Source organism: Drosophila gunungcola, assembly GCF_025200985.1.
Source record: "Drosophila gunungcola strain Sukarami chromosome 2L unlocalized genomic scaffold, Dgunungcola_SK_2 000007F, whole genome shotgun sequence".
Taxonomy (NCBI): domain Eukaryota; kingdom Metazoa; phylum Arthropoda; class Insecta; order Diptera; family Drosophilidae; genus Drosophila; species Drosophila gunungcola.
Window position 1 is genome coordinate 65,956 of NW_026453162.1, and position 27,588 is coordinate 93,543.

Here is a 27,588-nt window from a genome sequence, read left to right on the forward strand (position 1 = left end):
TATTTTGTGAATACATATTCCATCGAATTTCGCAGAATTTCTCACTAAATTATTGGATCGAAAAGGGAGCCCCTTCACGAAAAATCATTATGGGCATGCCGCTATACGGACAATCCTTTACTCTAGAAAATGCAAGCAACAATGGCTTACATGCCAAGGCTCCTGGGCCCGGCCAAGCTGGAGAATTCACTAGAGCCGCCGGATTTCTGGCTTATTATGAGGTAAGGTTGTCTTGATATCATCTTTATTTTGGAACAATAACACTGGCATACAAATTGAAATCAAAGAAGTCTTCCAAAAATCAAACATCTTCAAAAAATGACACCCCAAATTTTTTGTATGGCTCTTTTCTTTCTAAGTTTTTATTACATATATCACCACTCTTGTATGTATTTCATTTTTTATCTCCAGTTCTAACACTAAAGTTTATAAACCATACAAAAAATTATAAAAATTCGCGCCTTAAAACCGTAAATAGTTTAACCACTTTATCTTGAATGTAGAACATTAACGTAGCCTATAAGCCTTTTAGTCTGTGAAAAAAGTGTATTTTTCGACTATTGCATATGTTGCATCCCAAATAAAAAAAAACAATAAACAAAAAGTGATAACACTTTGTTGGCTGCGTAATGTTCCGTCTTTAAAATAAAGCGAGAAAAATATTTTCGGCTTTCAGGCGTGTTTTTTTTTAAGAAGCATTATATGGCTTAAGCATTTCAGTTTAAACTACTGTTCGCGAAAAATAGGCATTCTTTAAATTCTGACAGTCTAACGCGGCAGTTTCTCCAGATGTCTCCATCCACTGTTCCTTCGAACAGCTCTAACTATCCCTCAAGTCTCCGCTCCGATGTGGAGCTAATAAGCTTATTTTGTTTAAGTTCGTTCCTATTTTCAAGTGTTATAAAAAACAACTGCATGTCGCGCAATACATAGCTCACAGCCAATCCTTTCCTGATTTGTTGATCATTGTGATTACAGACTTCATCATGCTGTTAAATATTACGGTGAGAAAATATACTGCACAGCTCGGCTATTCTACAATATGATCATTTTAGAGGAGATAAAATCGTGTTCCGACGCTATTTTTTTATCTTGTAATTTTATAACTCTTGTAACTTTTTCTGATTCGAATATGACATGCGGGATTGCTTCATGATTTCTGATTATTGGGAGCACAAAGCTATTTGTTGCTGAAAGTGGTTTGAAGACGTTTTTTTTAGGTGAACAGCAAATTGCCCTCTCTTCGTTGGTGTGAGCCCAATCTCCTGTTTGTGTATGTAAAGGTGATTCACTCTCGATAAGTGGGCATGTGCTTGATTTAGCTTTCCGCGGTGAATATCGTTTACTGTTTGGAGAAAGTCACTCCAAAAAGGATACTTTCTCACAATTTCTTAAGCCTTACGTATTAGGTTGTTGGCTATGATCATTTTAGAGGAGATAAAATCGTGTTCCGACGCTATTTTTTTATCTTGTAATTTTATAACTCTTGTAACTTTTTCTGATTCGAATATGACATGCGGGATTGCTTCATGATTTCTGATTATTGGGAGCACAAAGCTATTTGTTGCTGAAAGTGGTTTGAAGACGTTTTTTTAGGTGAACAGCAAATTGCCCTCTCTTCGTTGGTGTGAGCCCAATCTCCTGTTTGTGTATGTAAAGGTGATTCACTCTCGATAAGTGGGCATGTGCTTGATTTAGCTTTCCGCGGTGAATATCGTTTACTGTTTGGAGAAAGTCGCTCCAAAAAGGATACTTTCTCACAATTTCTTAAGCCTTACGTATTAGGTTGTTGGCTAGTTTTAACCGCTTCTTCGAGGCAGGTGATCTATGAGCTTGCCACTCTCGCCGAAGCTTTTATTTATTGCGAATCAGATCCTTAATAAACCAAGAAGCACGACTGCTGTTAAAAAGTTTATTAGCTGTTGTTATTGGAGTGGAGTGTTGTGCTGCTAATGACATAACAGACACTTTTGCTGAGCTGTCGATGTCTTCTTTACCATTCACCAATGTGGGTGCTTACATACTTTCTGTATTTTAGCCAATCTGTTTTACTAGAAGTTAGAAAAAGTGGTCGTTCTGATAGCTGTGGATGGTCATAGAGCTGAAATAAGATTGGAGAGTGATCCGATGATAGATTTGATAAGTGCTCTACACGTGTATGAGAGTTCTGCACTTTTCTGGTACCATCAAAATCAATCAAGTCAGGCTTCTTTAAAGATCAATTGGCCAGTATGCAGGCTTGCCGGTCTTGCCTGTTGTCTTCCTCTGGGATTGGTGAGTCGTGATCCCCATTACAATTGAATATAAAAAAGTTAAGTTAATAAAATAATTCGCCATTCATTTTGAAACACCAATCAGCGGACACTCCAGTAGTGACACACAGTTCGTTTTGTTGCTTAAACTGTCATTTGGAAACCTTGTTTGACATTTTGATACGGCTATACCTCGTGACCGAGAGAAATATTTTTTTTGTTTCTTCAGCAAACTTGTAGGTAGCGAATGGAAAATCAAATAAAATAGGTTTCAAATCAGGTGAGATACGTTGCTTATATTTTAAAAAACAACGGTGTCAACCAATAAAATTTTGATTGTCATTTTCTGAATCAGGGAGTTCAACTGTACCGTGTGTTATCTTGGAACCGACAGATATCACTACAGTTTCGATTCCTTTCAGGGGTGACTATTGTGACAGCTATATGACTAACTACTCCTATAAAACTAGGACAAGTAGACAAATCTTTATTAGTATATTTGTTTAATAAATTACAAGTAATTTTATTTAAAACCCGGCCGTAATGTTATTGGAGGATTGGTAGGTCTCTTCGGAGAAGTCGTGTATAGCTAGAGTTCCAGATTAAAGACCTCGAAAGTCTATTAGGATGGTCTGAAGCTTTCACCTTCTCGTTTTCGTCTTTTACAGATCCCACGTTTAATCTTTTTTGATAATTTCATTCCGTAAGTACCACGAAATTTTTTCAGAATTTTTTGATTAAGCTCTTTGGATTATTTAGAAGTTACTAACGCTAGCGTTTCCACATAGCTCGCAGCCATACGTCCAAATTGGCTTAAGGACTGCATTGTACAAAAGTACTTAATACTCCAGTTTTAGCGGTGAACGGGCGTTTATTAGCCAATGCAGACTCCCAGCTTTAAATTCGATGTGCTTACGCCAAGTAAGCCGTCTATCCAAGTGGAATCCAAGGTATGTTACTTCATTAGTTTGTGGACTATTAATATTGTTCAAGGATAATAAAGGCCAATTGTGTCTATTTAAAGTAAAGGTGACGTGTTTGAACTCTGGCTTGTTTAAGTGTATGCGCCAATCTGCTAGCCATTTTTCCAAAAGCACAAGATGAGCTGATATGTTTTGCGTTTCTCTTGAAGGGCACTTCGACCGACCTAAAATAGCCGTAGCATCTGCAAATGTTGATGTTGTTGTAAAATTGGTTGATCTAATGTGTAAATGATGTACAACGTCGGTCCAAGCACGCTGCCTTGGGGAACTACAGCTTCAATTGGGTGATATTCTTGACATTTTATGACTCTTGTTACTTTTTCTGATTCGAATATGATAGGCGGGATTTCTTCATGATTTCTGATTATTGGGAGCAAAAAGCTATTTGTTGCTGAAAGTGGTTTGAACACGTTTTTTTTAGGTGAACGGCAAATTGCCCTCTCTTCGTTGCTGTGAGCCCAATCTCCTGTTTGTGTATTTAAAGGTGATTCACTCTCGATTAGTGTGCATGTGGCTGATTTAGCTTTCCACTGTGAATATTGTTTACTGTTTGGAGAGAGAAGCTCCATAAATGATACTTGAGCTCACTTTCTCTCATCTTCTTAAGCTTTATGTAGTAGGTTGTTGGCTAGTTTTAACCGTTCTCTCGAGTCAGGTGATCTATGAGCTTGCCACTCTCGCCGAAGCCTTCTTTTATTGCGAATCAGATCCTTAATAAACCAAGAAGCACGACTGCTTTTAGATGGTTTATTAGCTATTGTTATTGGAGTGGAGTGTTGAGCTGCTAATGACATAACAGACACTAATGCTTCTGCTGAGCTGTCGATGTTTTCTTTACCAGAAATGATTGGACAGTCACCAATGTGGGTGCTTACATACTTTCTTTATTTTAACCATTCTGTTTTACTAGAAGTTAGAAAAAGTGGTCGTTCTGATAGCTGTGTATGGTCATAGAACTGAAATAAGATTGGAGAGTGATCCGATGATATATTTGATAAGTGCTCTACACGTGTATGAGACTGCTGCACTTTTCTGGTAACATCAAAATCAATCAAGTCAGGCTACTTTTAAGATCTGTTGGACAGTATGCAGGCTTGCCTGGAGAGATAAAGTCAAGCTTGTTTCGTGGCGTTATTATAGCTTTGTACAGTTGTCTTTCTCTGGGGTTGATAAGTCGTGATCCCCATTACAATTGAACATTAAAAAAGTTAAGTTAATAAAATAAATTATTTGGTAACCCCTAAACGAAACCGCGGTCTCAAGTCGTTATTATCTTTGAAACACATATCAGCGGACACTCCAGTGGTGCCACATAATTCGTTTTGAACTTAAATTTAAGCAAACAAAAAACATTTGCTGCCATTTGTCTTTAGCCTTAGTTTTGAATGTCATTTAGATGAAGAAGAAAAATCAAAAAAAAACAAAAATCTTCATGGATTTAATACTTTTTTAAGTGATTAAAACGAGGTCCAAGGTTTCTTTCGAAAGCAGCAACCAAACTTTTAGAAATCGAAGGGCAGTCGCGAAATTAAGACCTAAAGGAATCGCCGTAGATGCTATATCCTCCTTCATATTATACTTTAAAGTATCATTAGAAAGGCTTTCTTTCCCATACGATTGATGTAGCGAAAACCGTCATTTGTAAGAAAAACATAAGCGAACGCTACAGTCGAGTTCCCCGACTATTAGAAACCCGTTAACAGTATTCGTTTCTGCCTCTCTACATCAGCGATTACCGGCAGAAGCCGATTAGCGGCAGAAGGGCGGCCGAACGTCGGCATAGGGGAGGCAGATGACTTATTAACTTCTAAAATAATAGTTCGATTTTTAACATTTTTGTGTCTATTGATAGATGTGATCAAAACTCACAAACAGAGTACAAAAGCAAATGTCTAACTTGACTCAGAACGACGTTAGAGTGGGCGTGGCTCCGTTTTAAATTAAACTTGCGCTGCGTAGAAAAAACATGCATGCCGCATTCTAAATCTCTAGCTTTTATAGTTTCCGAGAACTCGACGTTCATACAGACGGACAGTCGGACCGACGGAAATGGCTAGATCGACACGGCTATTGATCATAAATAAGGGTATATATACCTTATAGGGTCGAAACGCTCACTTCTACCTGTTACATTCTTTTCAACGATCTTTCTACGAGTAACGGATATAACAACGGCCCGATGTCTTACGGTCTAGGTATAGGAATTTTAAACGATTTGTAAAAAATCTTTTGAAAATAATTGTCACCGTTTGGCTTAAAAAGCTGGTTGTTGCTTTCAAACAGTGATACTAAATATAGTTATCCATAATAGTTGCAAAATAAAATTGTCGTCCGATTTTAATAAAACTAGAACCGTAGTTCGGGAATACTTAACTAATAATATATCTCAAAGAACGTTAGTTGATATTGAAAACCATCAAAGTTAATTATTTTTTTATTTTTACCAGCGGATGGTTAAGGTTGATGGCTTATTATTGCTTCCAAGCGGTCATTTTTTAAAGTTAAAATTAAAATGGGTCCATTTCTTTTTAGTGCAAACCACGTGGAGTAAAAGGGTATATTGTATTCGTTGAAATGTATGTACGTATGTTTCCGGCCCCATAAAGTTAATAACGCACCTAAAGCAAATGTTACGTTCTGATACAAATTTAAAATAAACTTTGTTAACATACATCCAGATTGTAATTTATATACTTCAAACTTGACACGGTCAGCTCGCTTCCTTTCAGAAATACAAGGTTTGGTACATGTTTCTAGTTAAATTTGAATTCTGAGTTTATAATTCAAACAGATGTTGGCGGAAAACACCATGAAGTTTACAAATATAATGGTGTCAAAAAAGTCTTGCGGTATTTTCGCAAGGAGTCGTTGCAAGCGCGTACTTTGGCTTATGTAGATGTAGCTATATATTATTTCTTGCATTAATAATTATTTAGTTCTAATCGTGTTAAACTCATTATTTTTTTTGTTTGTATTTATACGTTTGTTTATTTGTTTATTGAATCTTCTGTAGAAGAGACTTACAATAAGTATTTAAATCTTAACCTATAATGTATTATAATTGTTAGTTGGTTAATGACCCTAAGTTGGGAAGGAGTAGGCGGTCGTTGTAACCGAGAGTGGCTAGTTGGTTTGGAAGTATTGATGGTCTAGCTTCGTACTTCGAAACTCTTGTTTAGGGGCAGTGGTGGGCAGGTTGCCCGATTGAGTGTAATCGTAATATGTTTGCATTTTTGTTCGTTGACTTGTATGCGCCAATCTGGTAGCCATTTTTCTACGGCCCCCAGGTGGTTTTATATATACGCTGTTGCTGTTTTTGGACATTTTGAACGACTGGTGCATAGGGGCAATTCAATTATCATTTTAGGCGAAATTTAATCATGGCCAGGGGCTTTTTTTGGATTCATCTGTTCTGCAATGGCTTTTATGATTGTGCTTGTTTCAAGAATTATTGTGGAGGAAGGCTCCGCTGGTGAGATGTTTGGTAAAGTGAATTGGTTTGTCGGCGGATGAGGTTGGAAGATATTTTTTAAGTAAGACGCGAATATGTTGGCCTTTTCCTCGTCACTACGGGCCCACCCACCTGTTGGTGACCGAATTGTAAAATCGGGTTCTACTGGTGGTTGAATGTTTGGGTGCGCTTTCCAGAGTGGAAATTTGTTGCTGGTGGGCGAAAGGTGCGCTATATAGGCACGTTGAGTATGATTCTTTTCAGTTAGTAAAATTTAGACAACTTCCGACAAGCTTCTTTAAACCTTTGTTTATTGGCTGGGGAGCGGTGTACCTACCAGTCTCGGCGAAGTTGCCGCTTTTCTTGATGGAGCGACTGGATTTGTGTAGTTGTACGTGTAGTTTTTGGGGGGATGTGGCTCAAAGTTCGGGTGTAGAGTGTTTGGCAGCAGAAAACATTACATCCGTTATATGCTTAAGTGAGTATTCAATATCAGCTTCATAAGCTTTAGCTTCAATATCAGCTTTATACTTTAGCCAGTTTGTTGTATTGTGGTCGTTCCACAAACTGTGCATGCTCAGATGACAGTTCCGCCAGGGTTTCAACATGTATTAGCCTGGACGGCACTCTCCTAGTTACAGCAAAATCGATAATGTCTGTTTTTAGGTCGGATCTGCTGGCCAGTATGTGGGAGTACCTGGTGAAACAAAATCTAGCTTATTATATATTATAATTGGCGTCCTTTGGTATTAATAAGACGAGAGCCCCAGTAGTGGTTTTTCGCATTTTAGTCACCGGCAGCTATAAAACAGTTACCCAATGAGTTGTAAAAGCCTAAAAATTAATTCTCTGAAATATTAAATCGTGGGGGACAATACACAGCCGATAGGGTGACTGGACCGCTGGTTATGTTGGTTCGAGGTATGTGGCCTGTATGTGGTTGTAAGCAAACGCCTTCAGAGGGTGATGCCTAATGCGCTGTTTGATAAGGATTCCGGTGCCTCCGTGAGCTTTGCCTTCTGGGTGGTTGCTCGCGTAGAAGATGTAGCCAGTGAGATAGAAATGGTTTTTATTGGTTAGGTGCGTCTCTGAGAGGAGCATAATATCGATGTCCTGGGGGTTTAAGAACTGTAGAAGTTCAAGACTGTGCTGCGAAGCACCGTTAGCGTTCCAAAAGTCGATGTTGAAGTTGTTGTTGTTGTAGTCGATACGACAGTTGTTATTGAGGGCCACAGTAGGTGGAAGGGGGGAAGGGCATTGCGAGCTCCAAGTCTGCGTTGGAGCAGCGCAGCTTAAGTTGGTAAATACTGCTGGCGAATGAGACCGAGCTCTCTCAGTAGCGGGCGGCGACATTGCACTTGTTGTTGTGTTATTTACTGTCTCCGATGAGACAATTGCTAAGTATGCATTATTTTTCGAAGACGAAGACAGTTGAAGCGAAGGCAGTCGAATCGCGAACTATCGAATAATTGAGCTGCAAATCATCATAGCTTCAGTGTTTTTAAACATATACGCAAGTAAATCATAATTTTAATGTTTTCAAGAATAATTAGTTTTTGCAATAGCTGCAAGGATATATGAACTTCGTCTTGCCGAAGTTTGCTTCCTTTCTTGTTGTTACATAAAATAACGTTGAGTTCCCATGTTTCATCTTTCTCTGAGCTGTTTCAGATTTTTAAACATTTTTTCATACTTGTAATGTTGTTAATGTTTACATAGAATTTTAAAAGTTAGTAAAAATCTATTTTATACGGATTTTTAAGCTTGCGAAAACTGTGATTTTGGCTGTTAGGAGCTGCAAAGCATATGTTAAGTGCTGTTTGCGGATGTTAACGCAGACACTTAAATCCGTATAAAACCGGTTTACCAGCGAATTGTTGAAGCTAACAGTTTTTAGGTTCGTTAATGTTCCATCTTCAAAATAAAGTGATAAAGCTATTTTTGGGTTTCAGGCTTATATTTTTCTAAATTAATTTATATTATTTGAACTTCAGTTTTAGTTATTTATTAAAATATTGTTGAGCTTTAGCATATATTTAGGAAACCTATCACTTAAACATTTATAGGAAAATTAAAGAATGATATATTTCTAGTGATATAATTCGATGGCCAAAATCGGTTGAGCAGAACTGGAGATAATACAAAAAATTGGCCTGAAAACAGGTGAATTTACACATACAAAAAGTGGTACCATACAAACAATTTTGAGTGTCATTTGTTAAATCAGGGAGTTCATCTGGACCGGATTATCAAGGTTTAATCTCTGCAGGATTTCATCGATTAAAATTTGTAAACCAGTATTATTATTTGTTGACTGTTGAACGCTTAGTGATATACAAAAAAAAATATTTATATTAGTAGTTTTCAGAATGTTCGAATAGGAGATGCAGAGCTAGAATTCGTTAAGAAATTCAACAGCTTGGGTATCTTTTTTAACGAGACTTTGTCGCGGAATGATCATATGAATGCTGCTTCCGGAAAAACATATGGGTAATTGCGACAACTACATGCAACCCAATCTTTTATACCAACTGGTATTCGAATGTTGTTGGCTAAAACTTTGGTTGTTCCTACTTTCTTCTATGAAGTCGACATAAGATAAAGATAACATTCAATAATTTAGCCAGATACACATATATTTTGGGTAGGGCTGACCATATTACTAAAAACGCAAACAAAATCTTTGACATGAATATTAACACCTATTATTTATTTATTTATTTATTATTAATATTCTTATCCCAACGCTACAAGGCTAACAATTGCTTAGCTTTGCTTATAATAATAAAAATATAAATATTTGTGTTACTTTTATTCCTATTAGAAGTAAATTATTATTATTTTTATGAATGTTATTTTAATTTTTTATTTTTTTTATTTATTTTAGTTCGGTAAACTAACCATTTCTTAAGGCGGTCTGAACGCTGAAGATTAATTATATACAGTTATTGAGTTAAAAACTACTTGTAATTAATTCATGCTTCATGATTGAAGGTTGAGTTACCGACAGCTTTCTTAAGAGGCCATTTATTTTGCCAGTTGCTTTAATTATGCGATTGTTCCATGTCAGTGTGTTGTTGTCATTTGACATTTTGCTAATACAAATACTTATATAATTATTAACACGATCCAAAAGACAACTACGATACATCTGCACATCATCGGCATATAAGTGGACATTACAATTCGTTGAAACATTTGGAAGGTCATTAACATATAACGAGAATAACAAAGGTCCGAGGACCGAGAATGGTGAATACAAAGAATGCAAGAGAATACAAAGGAATGTAGAAAATAATACGCGGGAGATTTAAATACGTTTCACCAAGTTTCTAAAAATGAATTAAAGAAGTTTAAATATAAACATTCTCTGCGTTGGCCCAACAGTTACTCTGTATGTATGTCAGTATCGCAGCTTCTGCTCTTCCTAAACCCAGATTGACTTTAACTTAGTAGTTTGTTTTTGCGCAGAAATGTGAAAATTTGATTTGATAAGATAAACTGGAAATTGGCCTGTTATCACCATTTGATTTGGCTATTGGTATTTTTTGGAAATACTGATGTTCTGAAGGCAATGTTAAACATATTAGGTAATGTGTCAAATACGATATTGCACTCATTGTTGTCAAATATGTTATCATAGGTCAACAAGATCAAATCGTGTCGAGAAAAGGCTGATACTGAGATCTGGTCATATAGGAGAATCTTTTTTCTGTCAGTAACCAGAAATACATCCAAAATAGTGTCACCAGAATTGGAGAAATGATTTGGTTGGTTTGGTTTACTTAGGCAAATACACTACCTTCAAAGTTTTCCTCAAGACTTTTTTCTTTTAATCACTGGGGTCACCACTGAATACTACGACTGTACACGTCATTGATCATTCAGAAACCACAGTAATGAGCTCTGAATAATAAATATTTTTGTTTGGTCTATAAATGCAACCAATTAAAGTTTTGTTCACTGACACTTCATGGCCCAGCTCAATAAAAATATGTTCAATTTCAGCCTCTGTACCATGCTTTTTAACCAACCTAGAACATAATTTGTTGGATATGTATATCGCTAGACCTCCAGCATGACCCGAGCGACCAGAACAAAACAATTTTCCATCCGCAGTAGAATTGGTGGGCCCACAATTAAAAGACTGCGTACTACGAGCCCGAAAACTGAGGCGGTTGAGTGAAAAGCACATTGTGTTGAAAATAGATTTGATGTTTTCCCCTTCCACAAAGGGACGGCGTGAATCCGCAGCTCACAAGCAGTATCAGTGCGCAACACAATCCCCAAGTGCCTGTAGATCCGCACCTTGATCTTTTGGGGCTTGCACTTTCCCAGTAAGCTGATTAATAATTCCGGTAACTTCATCAAGCCGGCATATTATTTTGTGTAGGATGCGTTCTTCTGACTAGCTTAGGCTACCATTGATTAATTTTGTCTAATAATTCCTCTAACTTAAGGAGTGGTGTATCCGATGATCTGGTATTTTTCCTAAGATCATGTCCAGAGAGCTCTCGCGCACTTTTAGAAATTGGTGGTGCCATTTATAATTATATTGTATCTTAAAGTAGTATCTTTAAGTATAGGTTTGCACTGCTTTGCCGGCAAACTGCCTTATAGCGAAGACCAGCCCTATCGATGGTAACGTAACTGATGGGTCAACCTTGAACTCTCTTGGACTCCGAAGATGCTGCCGCCCAGATTGACTCCCACTGGCCTCAGTGCATGCACAGCCGCACTGGTTGCCTATTTCAACAAATTTTTAGTTTCAGATTTACGAAGTTTACTTTGCTTATCAGCATCAGGTTGTGTTACCCGCGAGTAGAGTTGGTATTATTTTAAACGGGTTTACACTTTCTTGAAATTTAGAAATGTTATTTTCCGTGAAAATTCGGTCAGTTTTTGGAGCTTTTTGAAAAAGCGTCTGCACACGATCTCTTATACTTTGTACTTGATTTTAACATTTTTCACAAAATTATAAACACACGGCAACCAGATTATTTCTGCAGCATGTTTCGCTTTACAAACTCACAATGAACTAATGACATAGTAAGCAATAAACCAAAACTTGCAAGTACGGAAAAGGAACTTGTTTTCCATGCTATTCGCATGTGGAACTCCTTGCCTCATTTCCTAAAAAACATTACTATCCGCAACAATTTTATATTAAGCCTTAGGAAGCACTTTAACACACTCACAACAATCTTAAAAAAGCTACAAAAATCCAATAAATAAAAAACTAAATACATCCTTTAACTGCGATCGTCCGGATAGTGCAAATGAAGAATTATAGCACGGAGATATCTCTATTGACGAAAAAGAAGGTATTACCACAAATTGACCCCATTAGTTCCAGAGCTAGATTACAACCACATTCTACGAATTCGCTGTAGACTCCGGAACGTCGCCAATCTCTTAATCGAAGAGAAAAAACCAATGATTTTACCGCCTAATCATTTGACAGATATCATAGTCCGCAATGCTCAATACCATTCATCGCTTCGGGAATAGACTACTCAGGAGCCTTTAAGGTCCGCTCGTCAAACTACAAAGACATGCGACCTGCAAGGCCTTAATAGCTGTCTTTATATGCCTCGCAACCAAGGCGATTCACCTGGAAGCAGTCAGAGGATTATCAACCAAGCAATTCTTGATTGCTCTACAACGCTTTATATCACGACGTGGAGACTTTTAGGATATGTTATGTGATTGCGGCACCAACTTTATCGGAACCGACAGAGCTCTTCAAAGTTGGCAACAAGAATTTGTAGCAGGTCACGAAATCGTTGTTCCTGCATTGGCAGCCAAGCAAATCGAATGGCATTTCAATGAGCCCAAAGTCCAATTTTCGAGGGATATGGGAGGCCAATGATAAATTAGTAAAGACTCATCTACATCGACCCTTCTCAGGATTTCGAATGACCTAAAATCAACAAGCCACGGCGCTCACACCGCTTGAAGCATGTTTAAGCTAACGTCCACTATGTTCGCTTACTGATGATCCAGACGATTTATTAATCGGCGACTCAGTTTATGAAAAGTCAAGAACCCTCCCTTAATTCTGGACTAGATGGAGTACCGACTGGCTGTCTGACTAACCAGCACATCCGAAAGGCAACAGGAGTCCGAGAACCTACAGTTCTGAAAACTAGCACCTTTTGATTGCCAATGCAACATGTCATAACAAGCGATCTCCCTTGAAGCATTTGTGTGGTCAATTGGATTGGCATCATAATCAGGGAACGCATTAAGCACCACTTTCACCAAAGGCTTGCAACTAACTACTCGCTGGCCACGTTTATCGAAGTACAGTCGGGTAACGAAAACCTTTCCATAGCCGCTGTATGCTGCCCGCCTCGCTTTACAATTTCTGAAGGAAAATTCATGGATTTTTACAACTTACTTGGATATCGCTTGGATATCGCATACGCACTGGGGATCACGACTCGAGGCTCCTAAAGGAAGGCAATTATATAATGCAATCATAAAACTGCGCAACAAATTGAACTATATTTTTCATGGATGCCCCACATACTGGCCAGCAGACCCCAGAAAAGTCCATTACATAATAAATTTTGCGGTGACAAAAAACATTTTACGCAACATAATAAGCGCCAAAGCGCTTTCCGACCTTTCATCTGACCATTCGCCAGTGCTAATAACTCTTCTTCAAAGCCCAGAATCCACAGTCCACCAACACAGGCTGACGTTGCACAGAACCAACTGGTTAAAATATAAAAACATCTCAACATCGAAGGCTCCTACAAGATCTTAAGGAAGCCACACGCCAACTTAACCGAGCAATGAAGAAAAACTCTGAAAATGCACAACTACGGTGCATCGAAAAACTTTCGCCAATCGAAACAGTCCTGCAACGACGAAAATAGAGCTTAAACTTTAGCTTCCAGACGAACTCTGCCACTGGTCCATTTGTGATACCACAAATCGAATCTTAAACTAATTCCTTACCAACACAAATCATCGGGGAACTGAAACCGAAAAAGGCTTCGGGCGGTGACCTAATAGCACCAAAAATGATAATTGAACTTTCAAACTCTGCTAATATGGTTATTCTCGGCTTCTATACGAGAAAATGGAAAAAAACTACAATCATAATGTTACCGAATCCCGGAAAATATTACACATTTCCGTCATCCTACATCCTAAGTTTATTATCGTGCCTGTCTAAATTGTTGAAAAATTTGGCTTCCGTTAAAGCTATGGAACAATCGTACAAGTTAACAGAACAACATCAGAAATAGTCACAGCCTTCGAGCACCGCAGCGCAATATTCCTCGATGTATCACAATCTTTCTATCGAGACTGGCTCGATGGCTCAAACAATCAAAACAAACTTACCAACACACTCATAAGCTACTTGGGTCGTATCTCTACAACAAAGTCTTCGCAGTAAGGTGCAACACAACAACATCTGACGACTACATTATGGAAGCTGGAGTCCCGCAAGGAAGCACACTTGGATAACAACATCTACGTTCGCTGACGTTACTTCTGTCCAAAGTCGCTCTAGGTGCACAAACCGAGCAACATCATAACTAGCCAATTACCTCATCGTATTAGAGAGGTTATTTTAATACTGGCGTATTAAAATAAATTAACAAAAATGCAAACACATTACGTTTATTTTCAACAGGCAAACATGCCCTCCACTATCATTGAATAGTTTGCAGATCCCCCAAGTCAACGAAGTAACGTATCTCGGCGTTCACCTAGACAGACGACTAACCTGACGAATACACATAGAATGCAAGAAACTACATTTAAAACTAAAAGCCAGAAGCTGCTGGCTCGATCTTAAACGTTCGATTGCACCTGCGTCTGGAATACAAGGTCCTGCTGTACAATTTCACTCTCATGACCATCTGGACATATGGCTCTTAGTTATGGGGGAACGCGAGCAGCAGCCGTATAGACATCATACGGCGCGCACAATCAAAAAGCCTGAGAACTATCACTGGGGCACCATGGTATTTTTGCAACCAAAAAATCCACAGGAACTCTTAATTCTTGCAGTAAACAGTACACAAACAAAAAGCGACCAAACTCGATGTCCATCCAAATCATCTCGCAAGAGGCTTTACTCGGGTTTCCAGCAACGACCTTCCAACCCAGCAATAATTTTCAGGGCCCCATAACACAGTAACAGTCAGACCACTGTTAGTTAGGTTATTTGTATTTTGTGTTTTATTATAAATTTCATCCTAACGCTACAAGTTTAGATCTTATAAGTTGCAAATATTAAAATGTTACATGATACTTAAAACTAATTTTTATAAAAACTAAACTAAGTCGCCTTCTATTTTTACTTTAATTTACGAAATAGTATTTTTAAGGTGTGTGAATAATTTTATCTTGAATTGCATGGCACTGCTAATATTTATAGGATGGTTGGGGAGCTTTAATTAATAGCATTAATTAAAAATTATCTTTCGGATGTCAGTGATCTAGGTCTTGTTAGATTGTTTGCTCTTCTAGAGGATGTAAGCTGCAATTTTTCGAAAAGATACGAATGTTCTTTTTGGAAAATAATTTTTTGCAGAAAAATTAAGATTCGCATCTTTATCCATTCATTTAGTGAGCCATCGAATATTTTTCTGTGATAATTCGAATACGTGATTTCTATGTGGTTGGTTAAATATATATCTGGCTATGAAATTATATATATTTATTTATTTATTTTCAGTGATTTCAAGTACTGATCAGTTTAAGAACATTTTATTAAGTTCATTAACATATATGACTTGCTCAAGTTTAGCTTTGCATATTCCTAGGTTTTTTATTATTTTCCATGTCTGAGCAGAGAAAAATTCGTTGTTGAATTTATGGGAATAGAAATTTGTCTTGGCGGTATCAGTAAATTGGGTCACTTTTTATATAAAGGACTTGAACACCGCGTAAGCTTGAGGTTTCCTGTACCTTCTCCACCTATTGTAATATTACGTCTTTGATGTTACTTTGAAACCATGGTTTTTCAGAAAAACGAATAACTTTGTTACGGACAGGCACAAGACAGTTAAATAAATAACAAATGTTGTGTTGTAAAAAGTTAACTTGTTCCTCTACTTCGGAAAGGGAATATATGTTATTCCAAATGCACAAATTAAAAGGTCATAGTTGATATTTCTAAAGGCCCTCAAAACTATTGGATGGTCAAGGTATTGTAGGTCAGAACATGAGGTCATGTTTTGAAAACGATGGGACAATAAGTTGGTCATATGTAGCTACTTTGTCTGTATCAGACACAAAAAAGCGAGTTGCGGGTTTTGGTAAAATGCGTAGGGGACACAAAGTTAACCAACTTCACCCCCAGCGATTTCATGTCCTCAGCAAGGTGGGATTCCCTCAAAATATCGCTATTAAAATCGCCTGTTATAATGACGTCTGAATAATTTAATGACACGTCAGAAAGGATGTTTAAAAATTATTCACAGTCAATCCGGCAGTTAGGTCGGTATATACATCCAATTAGTAGCTTATCAGCATATCTTTGGCATCTAATTTCTATAAATAAGTATTCAATAATGCAAATTATAACCATTGCATTCAACTAAAACATCACATAAATTAGGAAAAAACAAAATTTCAGACACTCATATAACATCGAAGCTGGAATTGATAAGGAGGTATCTTAATTCTTCAATTTTTCGTGTGAGGCTTTGGGGATTTATATGACACACATTAAGACAAGCTTTCTTCTTTCCGATAACCCTTAATATCGCATGACTATTTGATAGATTTGGATTTATGTTTATGTTATTGCTGTAACCCATTTTAAATTATATAATTGAAATCTTAGCTGCGCTCGCAGTCTACATATATTTATGACACAAAGACACACTATACCAAGAAACAAACTAATACAAGAAAAAGCAAACTTAGGCAAGCCGAAGTTCGTATACTCTTGCAGCTATTGCAAGAATTAAATATTTTTGAAAGCATTAAAATTATGATTTAATTGCGTATATGTTTAAAAACATTAAAGCTATGATCTGATTTTTTGAGTTCTCAAAAACAATATCAGATAGCTTGAAGGAAAGTTTAGAAAAATTAAATAAGAATAGTGAAATTAGAAACTTGGAGAAAATAAGAAAGCCAGTAACAGCATTGAAAAGTAACAAGAGTACAACAAGTTGCGCCTCACAAAAATTTGGACTCTCACATAGGAGCGTCGAAAAAACTAATACCAAAGTTTAAAGGTCCTTATAGAATAACAAAAGTACTACGTAATGAAGATATGTATTGGAGGATGCTGAAGGTTTTCAACAGTATAGACTTCCTTACAAGGGAGTTTGGGTAGTATAGAATATGCTCGTATGGATCAATAATGGCAATTGTTTGAAGTTCAGGAACTCTCCGGTCAGGATGGCCGAATTGTAACAAGCAGTCATACACACATGTACATACACACCTACACTTAAGTACTAAGCATTATATTATACATACATACTTTAATTTAAGTTCCACAATTACTATATCCTAAATACGTCTACCTTACTCATGTGCGCAACACATTGTCAACCGACCACTATGTCTGTCTCGGTCTCGCACACCACATTTTGTTTTTTTTTTTATACGTAACTTATTACTGCTCTTGTTGCCGTCTTTAATGATTGGTTGCAGCCGATGACGTCGTTGGTCTTGGCTGATGTTGTTGCTGTTGCTGCAGTAGATTTGTCCTGTTGTACATTGTTGCCGCTCTTCTTGATGTTGTTGTATTTTATTGCCGCTCTTGTTGATGTCCTGTTGTAATTTGTTACCGCTGATGCCGCTTTGGTAACGTCTTGATGATTTTCAGATTTTTCAGATTTTGATTAATTTTAAGCTTAGTGATTTTTTTTGCAGTGGGGTTTTTGGCAAAAGCTTTTTTATATTCACAGATTTGATGATTTGATTCGTGGGCTTACTTTTAATTTTCATTTCAATTTATAGATTTTCTATTTTTAAACTTTTCGATGGGCTTAAAAAAGAAAATTTTTTTTTAAGTTTCAATAAATTTTTAGAAAGCACTTTTTCGATTTTTCTAGCCTCGAAAACACAACAAAAACATAAATGCTCGATGGCAACATTTATTTTTATTTTAAACTCGTCGATTTCTCGACCACAGTTTTACACAAATGTTGTATAATTGTTTGTTTTTAACGATATTTTAAACAAGAAAGGAAGCAAAATTCGGCCAGCCGAAATTTATGTAACCTTATGCAGCTACTGCAAAATTTAAAGATCTAAATTTCGAATTATATGAGTACCCACGAAAAAGCATTGAAGCTATGATTCAATCATTATTATAGCAGCTATATAATATTATTTTCTGAAAAGCGTATTTCTGAATTTTTAAACCATTCCTATGTCCAAAAGAATTACATCAAAAATTTAAATTAAAGAAATTACAATTTTTCATGTTGTTTTTTAATATTCCGTTGGTTTCCATGGGAGCTATATGCTATATTATATCGTTTTTTAATTTTACTCAAATTAAAAGCTCAATTTTAAATTATTTAACCATTTCTATGTCCTAAAGAATTAAAAAAAAGTTACAAATAACAGAAGTTAAAATTTTTTTTCATTTTGTTCTTTAATATTCCGGTTGTTTCCATGGAACCTATATAGTCGTTTTGCTTATTTTGCTCAAATTTAAGCCGTAATTCTAAAATAGTAATCCATTGCTAAATATCGAAAAACTTTAAGAAAAAATGAAAACAGCAAACTTATCACTTTTTCCCTTTTTTTTCCAATTGTTTCTATGGAAGCTCATATCGACTTATATACAATGTACTACATTTTTGTTGCTGGTTGTTTCTATTGGTGTTTCCCTGGTTTTGTTGCAAGGCCCTGTCTCAGGATTGTTTCTGTTAAGTCTGACTTCTTTAAATTAATATCTTAAACATCTGTTTTTATATTTATATTTGACTTTAAGTAAATATACCAACACGAACAGAATGTAAGACTAATGTACGTATACTATATGTACATGCATTTTACATACATACGTACACAATGCGTTGATGCTATGCCGCAAGCTGGAAAAAGCTGCCATATATACAGGTATTTTCCCTTTTTTATGCAACTAGGGTAGTCTCCTGAGCAACGAATGCAAATCCTCATAAATATAATGCAATTCATTTTTTGCCATCTACACATAATTTAAGTTTGCTTCTTATATTATAAGTTAAAAGAAAACCGAAAAAATAATGCAAAGCATACTTGTTATATGACAGATGCATTGATTTGCTAGCAGTGCCTAACGGATGGGATATGCTAGGGCAGCATATTTATTTTAACAAATGGTTTTTGCCATTAATGAAATTATTAAAGTTAATTGAGGCTATCCAATAAATAAACATATATATACATATTTTTTTTTTATTTTTATTAAAAATGTTGAATATGAAGATTTAACGGAGCTTGATTTTTGCTTGAAGAAACTTGTCTTTTTGAAATATTTAACTTCATTTTTGCAACCTTTGATTGTTTCAGTTAGCTCACATGCTTCATTGCACGATTTTTCTAATAGCCTGATTCCATTGCCGCATTAGTGGACTTTTTAAATGTGCCTGATTCCATTGGCGCATTAGCATTTAGCTAATGCTACTCCGAGATGTGAGTGGCACGAACAGCTGAACTGGTTTTGTTTACTTTTGAATTTTGGCAAATCCAAAATAAATTAATTAAAAATAATGAATATGGGTGAGTTTACTCAACTCTTTAATGCTCAGCTGGGCATTTATAATGCGACCGAGGCATTTGCCAACTTGAACGACAAGGAAGAGAAGCTGATGGTGTTGTTTGACGGGTTTGCAATGGAAACCACCACAGTTTCTATAAAGGGCAAGGATCCCCGTATATGTGGGAGGTATTTCCTGCGAGAGATCCAGCACTAATGCATTGTGGTTCTGCGAGCAGAATTTTCAGCGTGCGCTCTTGTTTTAAGTCATTTTTATACAAAATAGATTTTATATTCGAAAGCAATTCAAAATTGCGCCAAACTTGCATATAGAAAACAGCTGTTGTAGTGGTAGGTAAGATCATGTTTGGATTATCCATCTGCAGAGTAAAGGAGAGAGAGGTGCTACAAGTGCCTTAGCAAAGTGCACAGAAGCGGGTGCTGCTTAAAATATGTAAAATCGGGGTGCGAAATTGCTCAATGCCCCAACGAGAGTGTATGCTTTTTATGCACTGAAGAAGTACCGAAATCGAGGAATCGCCAAGCAGGAAGCATGCCCCCACCCCGCCGTAGGAAATCCCCGCGTATGGAAGTGATTCAGATCAACCTGAATCACTGCCGGGCCGCGGCGGAACTACTCCTACAGTCAGTATAAGCATAGACGTTGCGCTGCTTAACGAGAAACGCAGCTGGGGGTATCATAGATCTCACTTTTGTGAGCTCCCCCCGACGTTCCCACTGGAGAATCGGCCATTTCTCCATGGCCAGCGTCCACGATGCAATCTTGTGTACAGTGGGCATTTGCCTTGGAGCAGGAATTCGGAACAGAGTGGGTTACCATCAGGAGACGCTAAATGTCGAAGAGATAATCCGGTGCCTCGTAAACATGCACTTCGCCGCAGACGCATACACAGACGTAAACACCAATGCTGCAGGATCGCAGCCAGCCTGCAAACTGTACAAAAGCCGGTACCCTGGTTGGACCTTCAACGGTCGAGAAGGACGGACAGGGCCGAGGCTGAACATTCCCCCTTCAAACAAGCCAGAAAGTTCCTGAATGCTTCCTGAAGCTATGCTGCACTGCCGATCAGAACCCGTGCGGTGGGGCCTATAAACTAGTGATCGTCTCTAACGGACCACAAAACCCTAAATGAGAGTTCAACAAAATAACGGAGGACAAGGTTGTAGGAGCCAGGCGCAGTCTGCAGAACATGAACAGTGCCCAACAAAGCGATGAAGCTGGCGCTTGCGCTCCACAACGCCTGTCTGCGCAAGGTGGAATATCTAGAAGCTGTTGCTGCTGAACAGACCTGGACAAGCAGTTGGCAAAGAGTTTGAGAAACTCATTTAGAAACGGCTAGGTCAAGCAATCTTAGCCGCTGGCGGTCTCTTCCCTACCCAGTTTGGTTTCCGGAAACATTATACGCAATTCAAACGGTCCCCGGGATAGCAACGGAAGCCATAAGCGGAAAGCGTTGGAAAGGCGGAACAAAAAAATCCACAAGGATTGGTCCTGGGTCCCTTGTTGTGGAACACGATGTACGACGGAGTGCTGAGAATTCCCATGCATGGCAACATTCAAATGACTGGATTCGCGGATGAAGTCGCCATCACGATCGCGGCTAAGAAGATAGCCCAATAGTAGGACATGGGCAACACAGCAGTGAAGAAGGTGGAGTCATGGCTCTCACTAGCTGATCCCGACGGACGCTGTCCTCGTAAGCAGCCGGCAACTTGTCGACGCAAACCATGTCGAGTACGTGAGGTTCATAGAGGACAGGAAAGCGTTGAAGGCACATACATAAGCTTTAGCGGCCGTACAACTTTGTCAGCTTGTTTCATATGTTTCTTTGTTATACCCGGTCTCGTAGAGAAAAAGGGTATATATTTATATATATGTTAATTATGAAACAGGTAGAAGGAACATAGAATAAGAAATATATAGAGGCACCATTTGCTCTGCCCGGACTTCTGCCCAAGCTCTGCTGAGAGCCATGTTCGAAGCTAACCTTGATTTCCCTCCCCCCACTTTTCAGTTTTTGATTCGAACTTGCAATTCGGTCCCAAAGCGAACTTGCAACTGCACTGCTCGCACCCGTCCTTAGCAATGGGAGCGAGCAGTTCAGATGCAGAAACTCACCGCGGGACCGAATTACAAGTTCGAATCGAACCGTGAGAGTCTGAAAATTTTCCCTGTTTTAGTCTAGGTGGCATCACTGGAAAAGTCACTCGAGAGAGCGGCAGAGCAAATGGTGCCTCTATATATTTCTTACTCTATGGAAGGAAACGTTTCCGACCCTATAAAGTATATATATTCGTTTTATTTTTTTTATTAATTACATTAAAGTTACCAAATATTTGCCAACATAAACATAGTACCCGACTCACATCAAGTAGAAGGGGGCAAAAACAGGTGAGTTAGGATGTTTGTTACAACAAAATTAACAGAGCATTCAAAAAATATCAAAAAGTACAGTTCGATACATTGCGAACATAAAACGCGAAATGGATCATGTACCTCGAAATTCGTCTTACAAATACCGAAATAGGTCGAATGTGACGAGTAGACTTTACAGGGAAAGAGGACCGTATTTGACCCAGTAGTTAGCTGGAATGTACATGTCCTAGTTATTAATTTGTGAAGGAACAAGACACCATGGCAGGTCCTACAATCAGTAGACACAGTCTGTCCACATCAGATGGTAGGTGACGATGTGTATCCCAGTTTAAGCCACGTAAAGCAAGCAAAATGAACTGTTTCTGTACCGATTCTGTAAGGTCCTGATAATTGGTATATTGAGGAGACCAAACACACGACCAGTATTCAAGAATTGGACGAACCAAGGAAATGTATATGTGTTTCGTGGTATAGGGGTCCTAAAATTCTTTAGACCAACGTTTAACAAACGCAAAAACCCCATTTGCTTTACTAACTATAATGCCAATGTGATCACAGAAGCTTAAGTTGTGGTTGAATAACACTCCAAGATCTGTTACGGAATTTATGCGTTCAAGATCATTCGACCCAATAGAATATAAAGTGAGGAGAAGCCTCTTCCGATAAAAGGACATAAAGTTACATTTCGAGTTGTTTAAAAACAGAAAATTCTGGATGCACCAAGAATGCAGATTGTTCAGATCGATAACGGCAAACAAAGTTTTACATCGTCTGCATACATCATAACATGAGAAGAGAGAACTGCTTGAGGCAAGTCATGAAGTGCTATCGCAACTAAAAGACGAGTACGTGGACTGGAAAAATTTTGCAAGTCGGAGGCACTGGAGGCGGATGTCGTATCAAGGTGAAGGCAAGATAAAAATTGTTACGATTTTCGTTTCGAATTAACAAATGCGTAGAACTGCTTGGGGTTGTCTTGGAATACTATTCTGCAACGGTTTAGGTAACTATTGTAACATTCGGAATTGTGGACTAAGAAATTTAAACGAGGATTTAGATACCTCGAATGGTCAACTTGCAGCCCGGTTCTCTTAAATTTCTTAAAAAGTCTGGACATGAAGTTTTTAAAGAAAGAGAGTCTACGAGAGAACCACGGGGGCTTATGAGACGCGTTTGCAGAGGAAAATGAGGGAACGAACGTATCGAAAACTGAATAGAGTATACCATTAAACTGTTCTACAATGTATAAGGAATCATTGTTTGAATCCATAAAGGACCAATCGAGTTCCGATAAATGCCTATTAATTTCTGCGAAAATTTCTTCGAAAACAGCGAACAGATGCTGGTTCGATTTCGGGTCATGACGGTAGGGTTCAAGTGTAGGATGGTAGAAGTCTTCAGGATTGGAGAGAGGGGTATTTCGAGTTATGTATGCATTGGCTAACTCCGAGACTAATATAAAATCTACTACTTTTCTGGAGCAATTCAAGACTGAGTTCAGTTGACCTAATAAAAGATCAATAAAAACTCAAGGGCCGTGGTGAGAACGAGAGCAATTGAATAAGTTGATTGCATCCAAGATATTGATTGGAGGTTAAAGTCGCCCATAAAGAAAAGTTGATCGTTATGGCCGAGGGTTGAATGAATACTCTGTATTTGAGCCAAATTCTGAAGGTAGAGGCTAAGATCAGAACAAAACGAAATAATCGTGATGCTTAATCCGAACTGCAACAAACTCTAATATGCTGTCAGTACAAAATGTCGGAATGGGTTCTCAGGCACAAGATCGGACTCGACGGCAATAAGAACACCACCGCCAAGACGCATTGAGTGGTCACATCTATATATAACATAATTTCCAGCAAATATTTCGCAGTCAGACATAGAGGAATTAAACCACGTTTCGGTAAAAGCCATCACGTGTAGTTTACTAAGTTTGCCCAATAAGCTGCGAAAATTCTGGTAGTGTAGGGAAATTATTTTGTTTTTTGGAACGTTGGTTGAAGGAATCTGAGGCCCATGGACCCGAGGATTAAGAATGTTTACGTACTCGTGTACAATAACAGGCCATATAGAAAGATCGATTTTAAACAAAGATATTTCACGTCTCTGCTTAAACTTGAACTTTAAGACGGTTAGTTCGGCTCGAGAAACATTCAGTTTGTTGCTCAGGTAGTTTAAGGCGTCATCTTCAGAAGCACCAGGATTAAGGCGGGAGAACAAAAATTAGCTTTTTTAGTGCAACGCCCGATAATGGCTTAGGTTCCAGATGAGCGACTCCAGATAGGGTTGATTGCGGTGGTCCCGTGTTCGTATTAGATGACGTCAAAATTATGCCAGGGCCAACTGTAGCAGCACGCGATTCCTGGTCAATGCGATTCGATCGGGCCGTCAGCAGGTGAAGGTCCAGGGGGACCAACATCAGTAGAGGCCTTTCTAGAAGCCAAATGTCTTTTAAAACCGAGTAAATAAGTCCTTAAATTGGGGAACGCTGTAGTCAAGTTCCCCGCCAACAAACTTCAACCGAAGTATTTCCCCTACAAAACAATCAAAGTATAGGTGGCGCCATCTGTCGAACTGCAAGAACAGATATTAATTCATTTAAAATACTTTGCGATACCGTAAAGTGAATAAGAAATTTTTACCTTTTTCTTTGATGTTTTAAAACAGAACATTAAGAACATTGTTGCATAACAGATATGTTTAACAGTAACATATTTGACTTTTTAAAAATAATTTTGTGATGGCACCTCAGAATCCCTTCGATTCTAACCTACTGGAGTTTTGCAAATCCGAACGAATCTGATAAAAACAAAGCAAGGTTTGTCATGGTAGGAAATATAAATATTTTCTTGGGACTTATTTTTAGCAAGCGATTTTTTGTTTGTTTTTACATGGTTAGAAGTTTAAATTATCTAAGTTTAGTTTAAAAGTGTTTTTGTTCTTAATATCCCTTAATTGAATGTACTTATTGTGCAAAGCATATTGGGTTGGGACCTTTTTCATCGTCTTTGGCAACACTGGTCCCGAACACTACTTGTGAGAAGCTAACAACACTGGTGCCAAGCAGATGGTTCACCCAAGCTATTTAACACTCTTGTTAGACAGTTTCCATCACTGCCTTTAAAATAAGTAGAATTTTTTATTTTTGGCTACCAATTATTTTTTTTACTGATTTTAATCATAACGAACAGCAGCGGCCCAAATGTTGATCACATCATAGGCTTTTGTTAAGAGCAGTAGCGGCAGTCAGCTGTTTAATTTCCCCCCAAATAGTTATTTCCCTAGAAAACTAGCTAGCAAGCAAGGGAACTTTGATTATGTTAAAGGCAAATCCACCAATGTTAACGAATTCGCTTTCAAGTAAGAACTGGAACCGGCCTTTATGAAACCTTTTGCGCGGGTATTAAAATACCCACATCCGAACAAAACAATAGAAAACTTAGAATTTTTATACGCTTGCCAGTTCCTCATTTACAATATCTGCTCCTCTAGAAGCTCATATTATTGGAAATAATACAAGATATGAGCTTCACAAATTCATTCGTTGACAGACAAAGAAATAATCATCAGCCTCAAACTTTAGAGTCGGTCCAAAAATACTGAACAGTCTTATATTTTTAGTCTAAGAAAACTTTAGGAGACTAAATATGATGTTACATTAGCATTATGCTGACTCATTTGCCTTTAATGAACATTTTCAAGGCATTACAGAAACTTGGCTGAAACCAACGATTTCAAATTCTAAAGTTTTTTCGAACAGCTTTAACACTTATAAAATCTTTTACCTCGAAGGTATGGTACTGTTTACTTCAGTCTTACAACTTAAATTCAGTCTTAATTCATCCTGATTACCCCAATGAAATCTTCTGACAGGGATCATTTGATTGTTTTGGGTGATTTTTATCTCCAGATATATATTGGTCCTCTCCTACTAGCTTAATTGTGTGCACTTTTAGATCTATCATAACAACATATTAGCTTTATCCGTAACTCTCTAAATAGGTAGTTACAATTTGTTTTGCATCTGCCCGAGGTCATTGTATCCAGAATCGACCCTTTAGTTGTCCTAGAGGACCGATATCATCCCACAATGGAATAGTCAATTTGTCTGCCCTGCAAAGTTGTGTAACCTTAGGAGGTAGGCTACCTCAAAAGTAGATACAAATTGAACAGCGAATTCTTAAGAAAAGGAAGAATTGTTACTGTACTTTTTAATTTTGACAAAATTTGGAAACATTGCTTTACAAATAAATTGAGCATTTTTTGTTAAGACACAATATATATTATATTTTGAATACCCAAAATGGTATTAAAAAAAAATTATATATTATGCATTCATCCAGCTCTATTTTCTACATTTTTTTAATCCTTAGATATACAAATTAGGTTCGTTTTTTTTATATGTTTTTTATTTAATATGCAAGTTTTTATTTTCATCATAATTTTTACTGAAAAGTATTCATTAGCAGCATTTTTCAATAAAAGTAATTAAATGTATGTTATTATTTTATTATTTTACATTACATTACAATTACACTTGCTTTTAAACGTTAAATTTAAACATAATTGTTTAGATTGTTTATTTCGCTAATTTTAACGTTTAAAGGTTTGTAGTTCTTACCTTAAAATGCTAAAAATAAATCTTTCAATTTATTACCTTTTCCGGCTTCGAACTCTCCAGCCAAGCCAAGTACTCCAATCGACGAAACCCCTACTCCAGCTATAATAACTCCAGAGCCAAATAACCGGCGTACACTTTTCGCCAGTGCCTTGTTCACCCAATTACTCAGATCGGCGAAAAAAAAATACCAGAAAATTGCAAAGCGCTGCCAGATTTCTCTGGGTGAAAGTTTGCCAGGCCCCGGCATAAAGAATAAAAATAGACTGCTGTTAGCCGACGAACTTTTCTGAGACGCAACGCTTCTTTGAAAATGGAGTAGTTTTGAGGAGTAAGCTGCATTGACATAGAACGGCGTAGCTACTTCATTTTTCACGCTGCCTAGGCGTAAAATGATTTATGTTTTTGTTTTTCTTTGTTCTTAATGCAAACAGGATTTGAAAAGGTTTTAAAAAGCATTAATGATGCCTCGTTATTTCATTCCGATTTCTCATTTACGTATCAGCTTCTATGGTATGTTATCAAACGGTTATTTCTGGTGTTTTTCGTAGGCTAGGTTAGATTAGGTTAGAGCGGCTGCCAGACGTAGTCAGACGCTTGTCTAGTACTAACCCCAAGTATCTAGCGTTGTTACTGAAGGAGAGATTGAAATTGTCTAGTATTGGGGGTTTAATTGTGGAACCTTATATTTATTAGTTTTGAGAGATTTACTCCCAGTCCTTTCTCTGCAGTCCAGTCAGAGAGTATTTTTAGCTTGGCGGTCATCAGATCGCATAGCGTTTGTGGGAATTTGCCTGTGAATATGATGGCTCCATCGTCTGCAAATGCTACAATTGCATTCGCCTCCTTCAAATTTACATAGCAGTTTATTTACTGCGACGTTCCATAGTAGGGAAACAGTACAACTCCTTGAGGGATACCTCTATTTACGAACTTGGTTTGTGCTGGGATTTCCAATGAGGAGGTAACCATTCTGCTAATCAGAAATTAAGGGATTAGCTCCACGATTGGGGTCTCAACACCCAGGTCAGCGAGGGATTCGGTTATGGTTGTGGGAAGAACATTGTTGAAGGCTCCTTCTATGTCTAGGAATGCAACCAGTGCAAATTCCTTGAAACGGAAAGCCTTTTCAATTTGGCTGTCTACGGCGTGTATAACTGATTCTGTGGATTTTCCTTTTGGGTATGCATGCTGTGTTGCA

At 37.7% G+C, this 27,588-nt stretch overlaps 1 protein-coding gene across 4 annotated transcripts in view; it reads left to right on the plus strand.

The window, feature by feature from the left end:
- LOC128253220 (probable chitinase 10) overlaps positions 1–27,588 on the plus strand; it is a 128,841-nt gene that overhangs the window by 63,818 nt on the left and 37,435 nt on the right. For all 4 annotated transcript variants that reach the window (XM_052981451.1, XM_052981454.1, XM_052981452.1 and 1 more), the window contains one exon: positions 36–221. In XM_052981451.1, the coding sequence (XP_052837411.1) occupies positions 36–221 (186 nt within the window). The remainder of the gene's footprint in view (positions 1–35; positions 222–27,588) is intronic.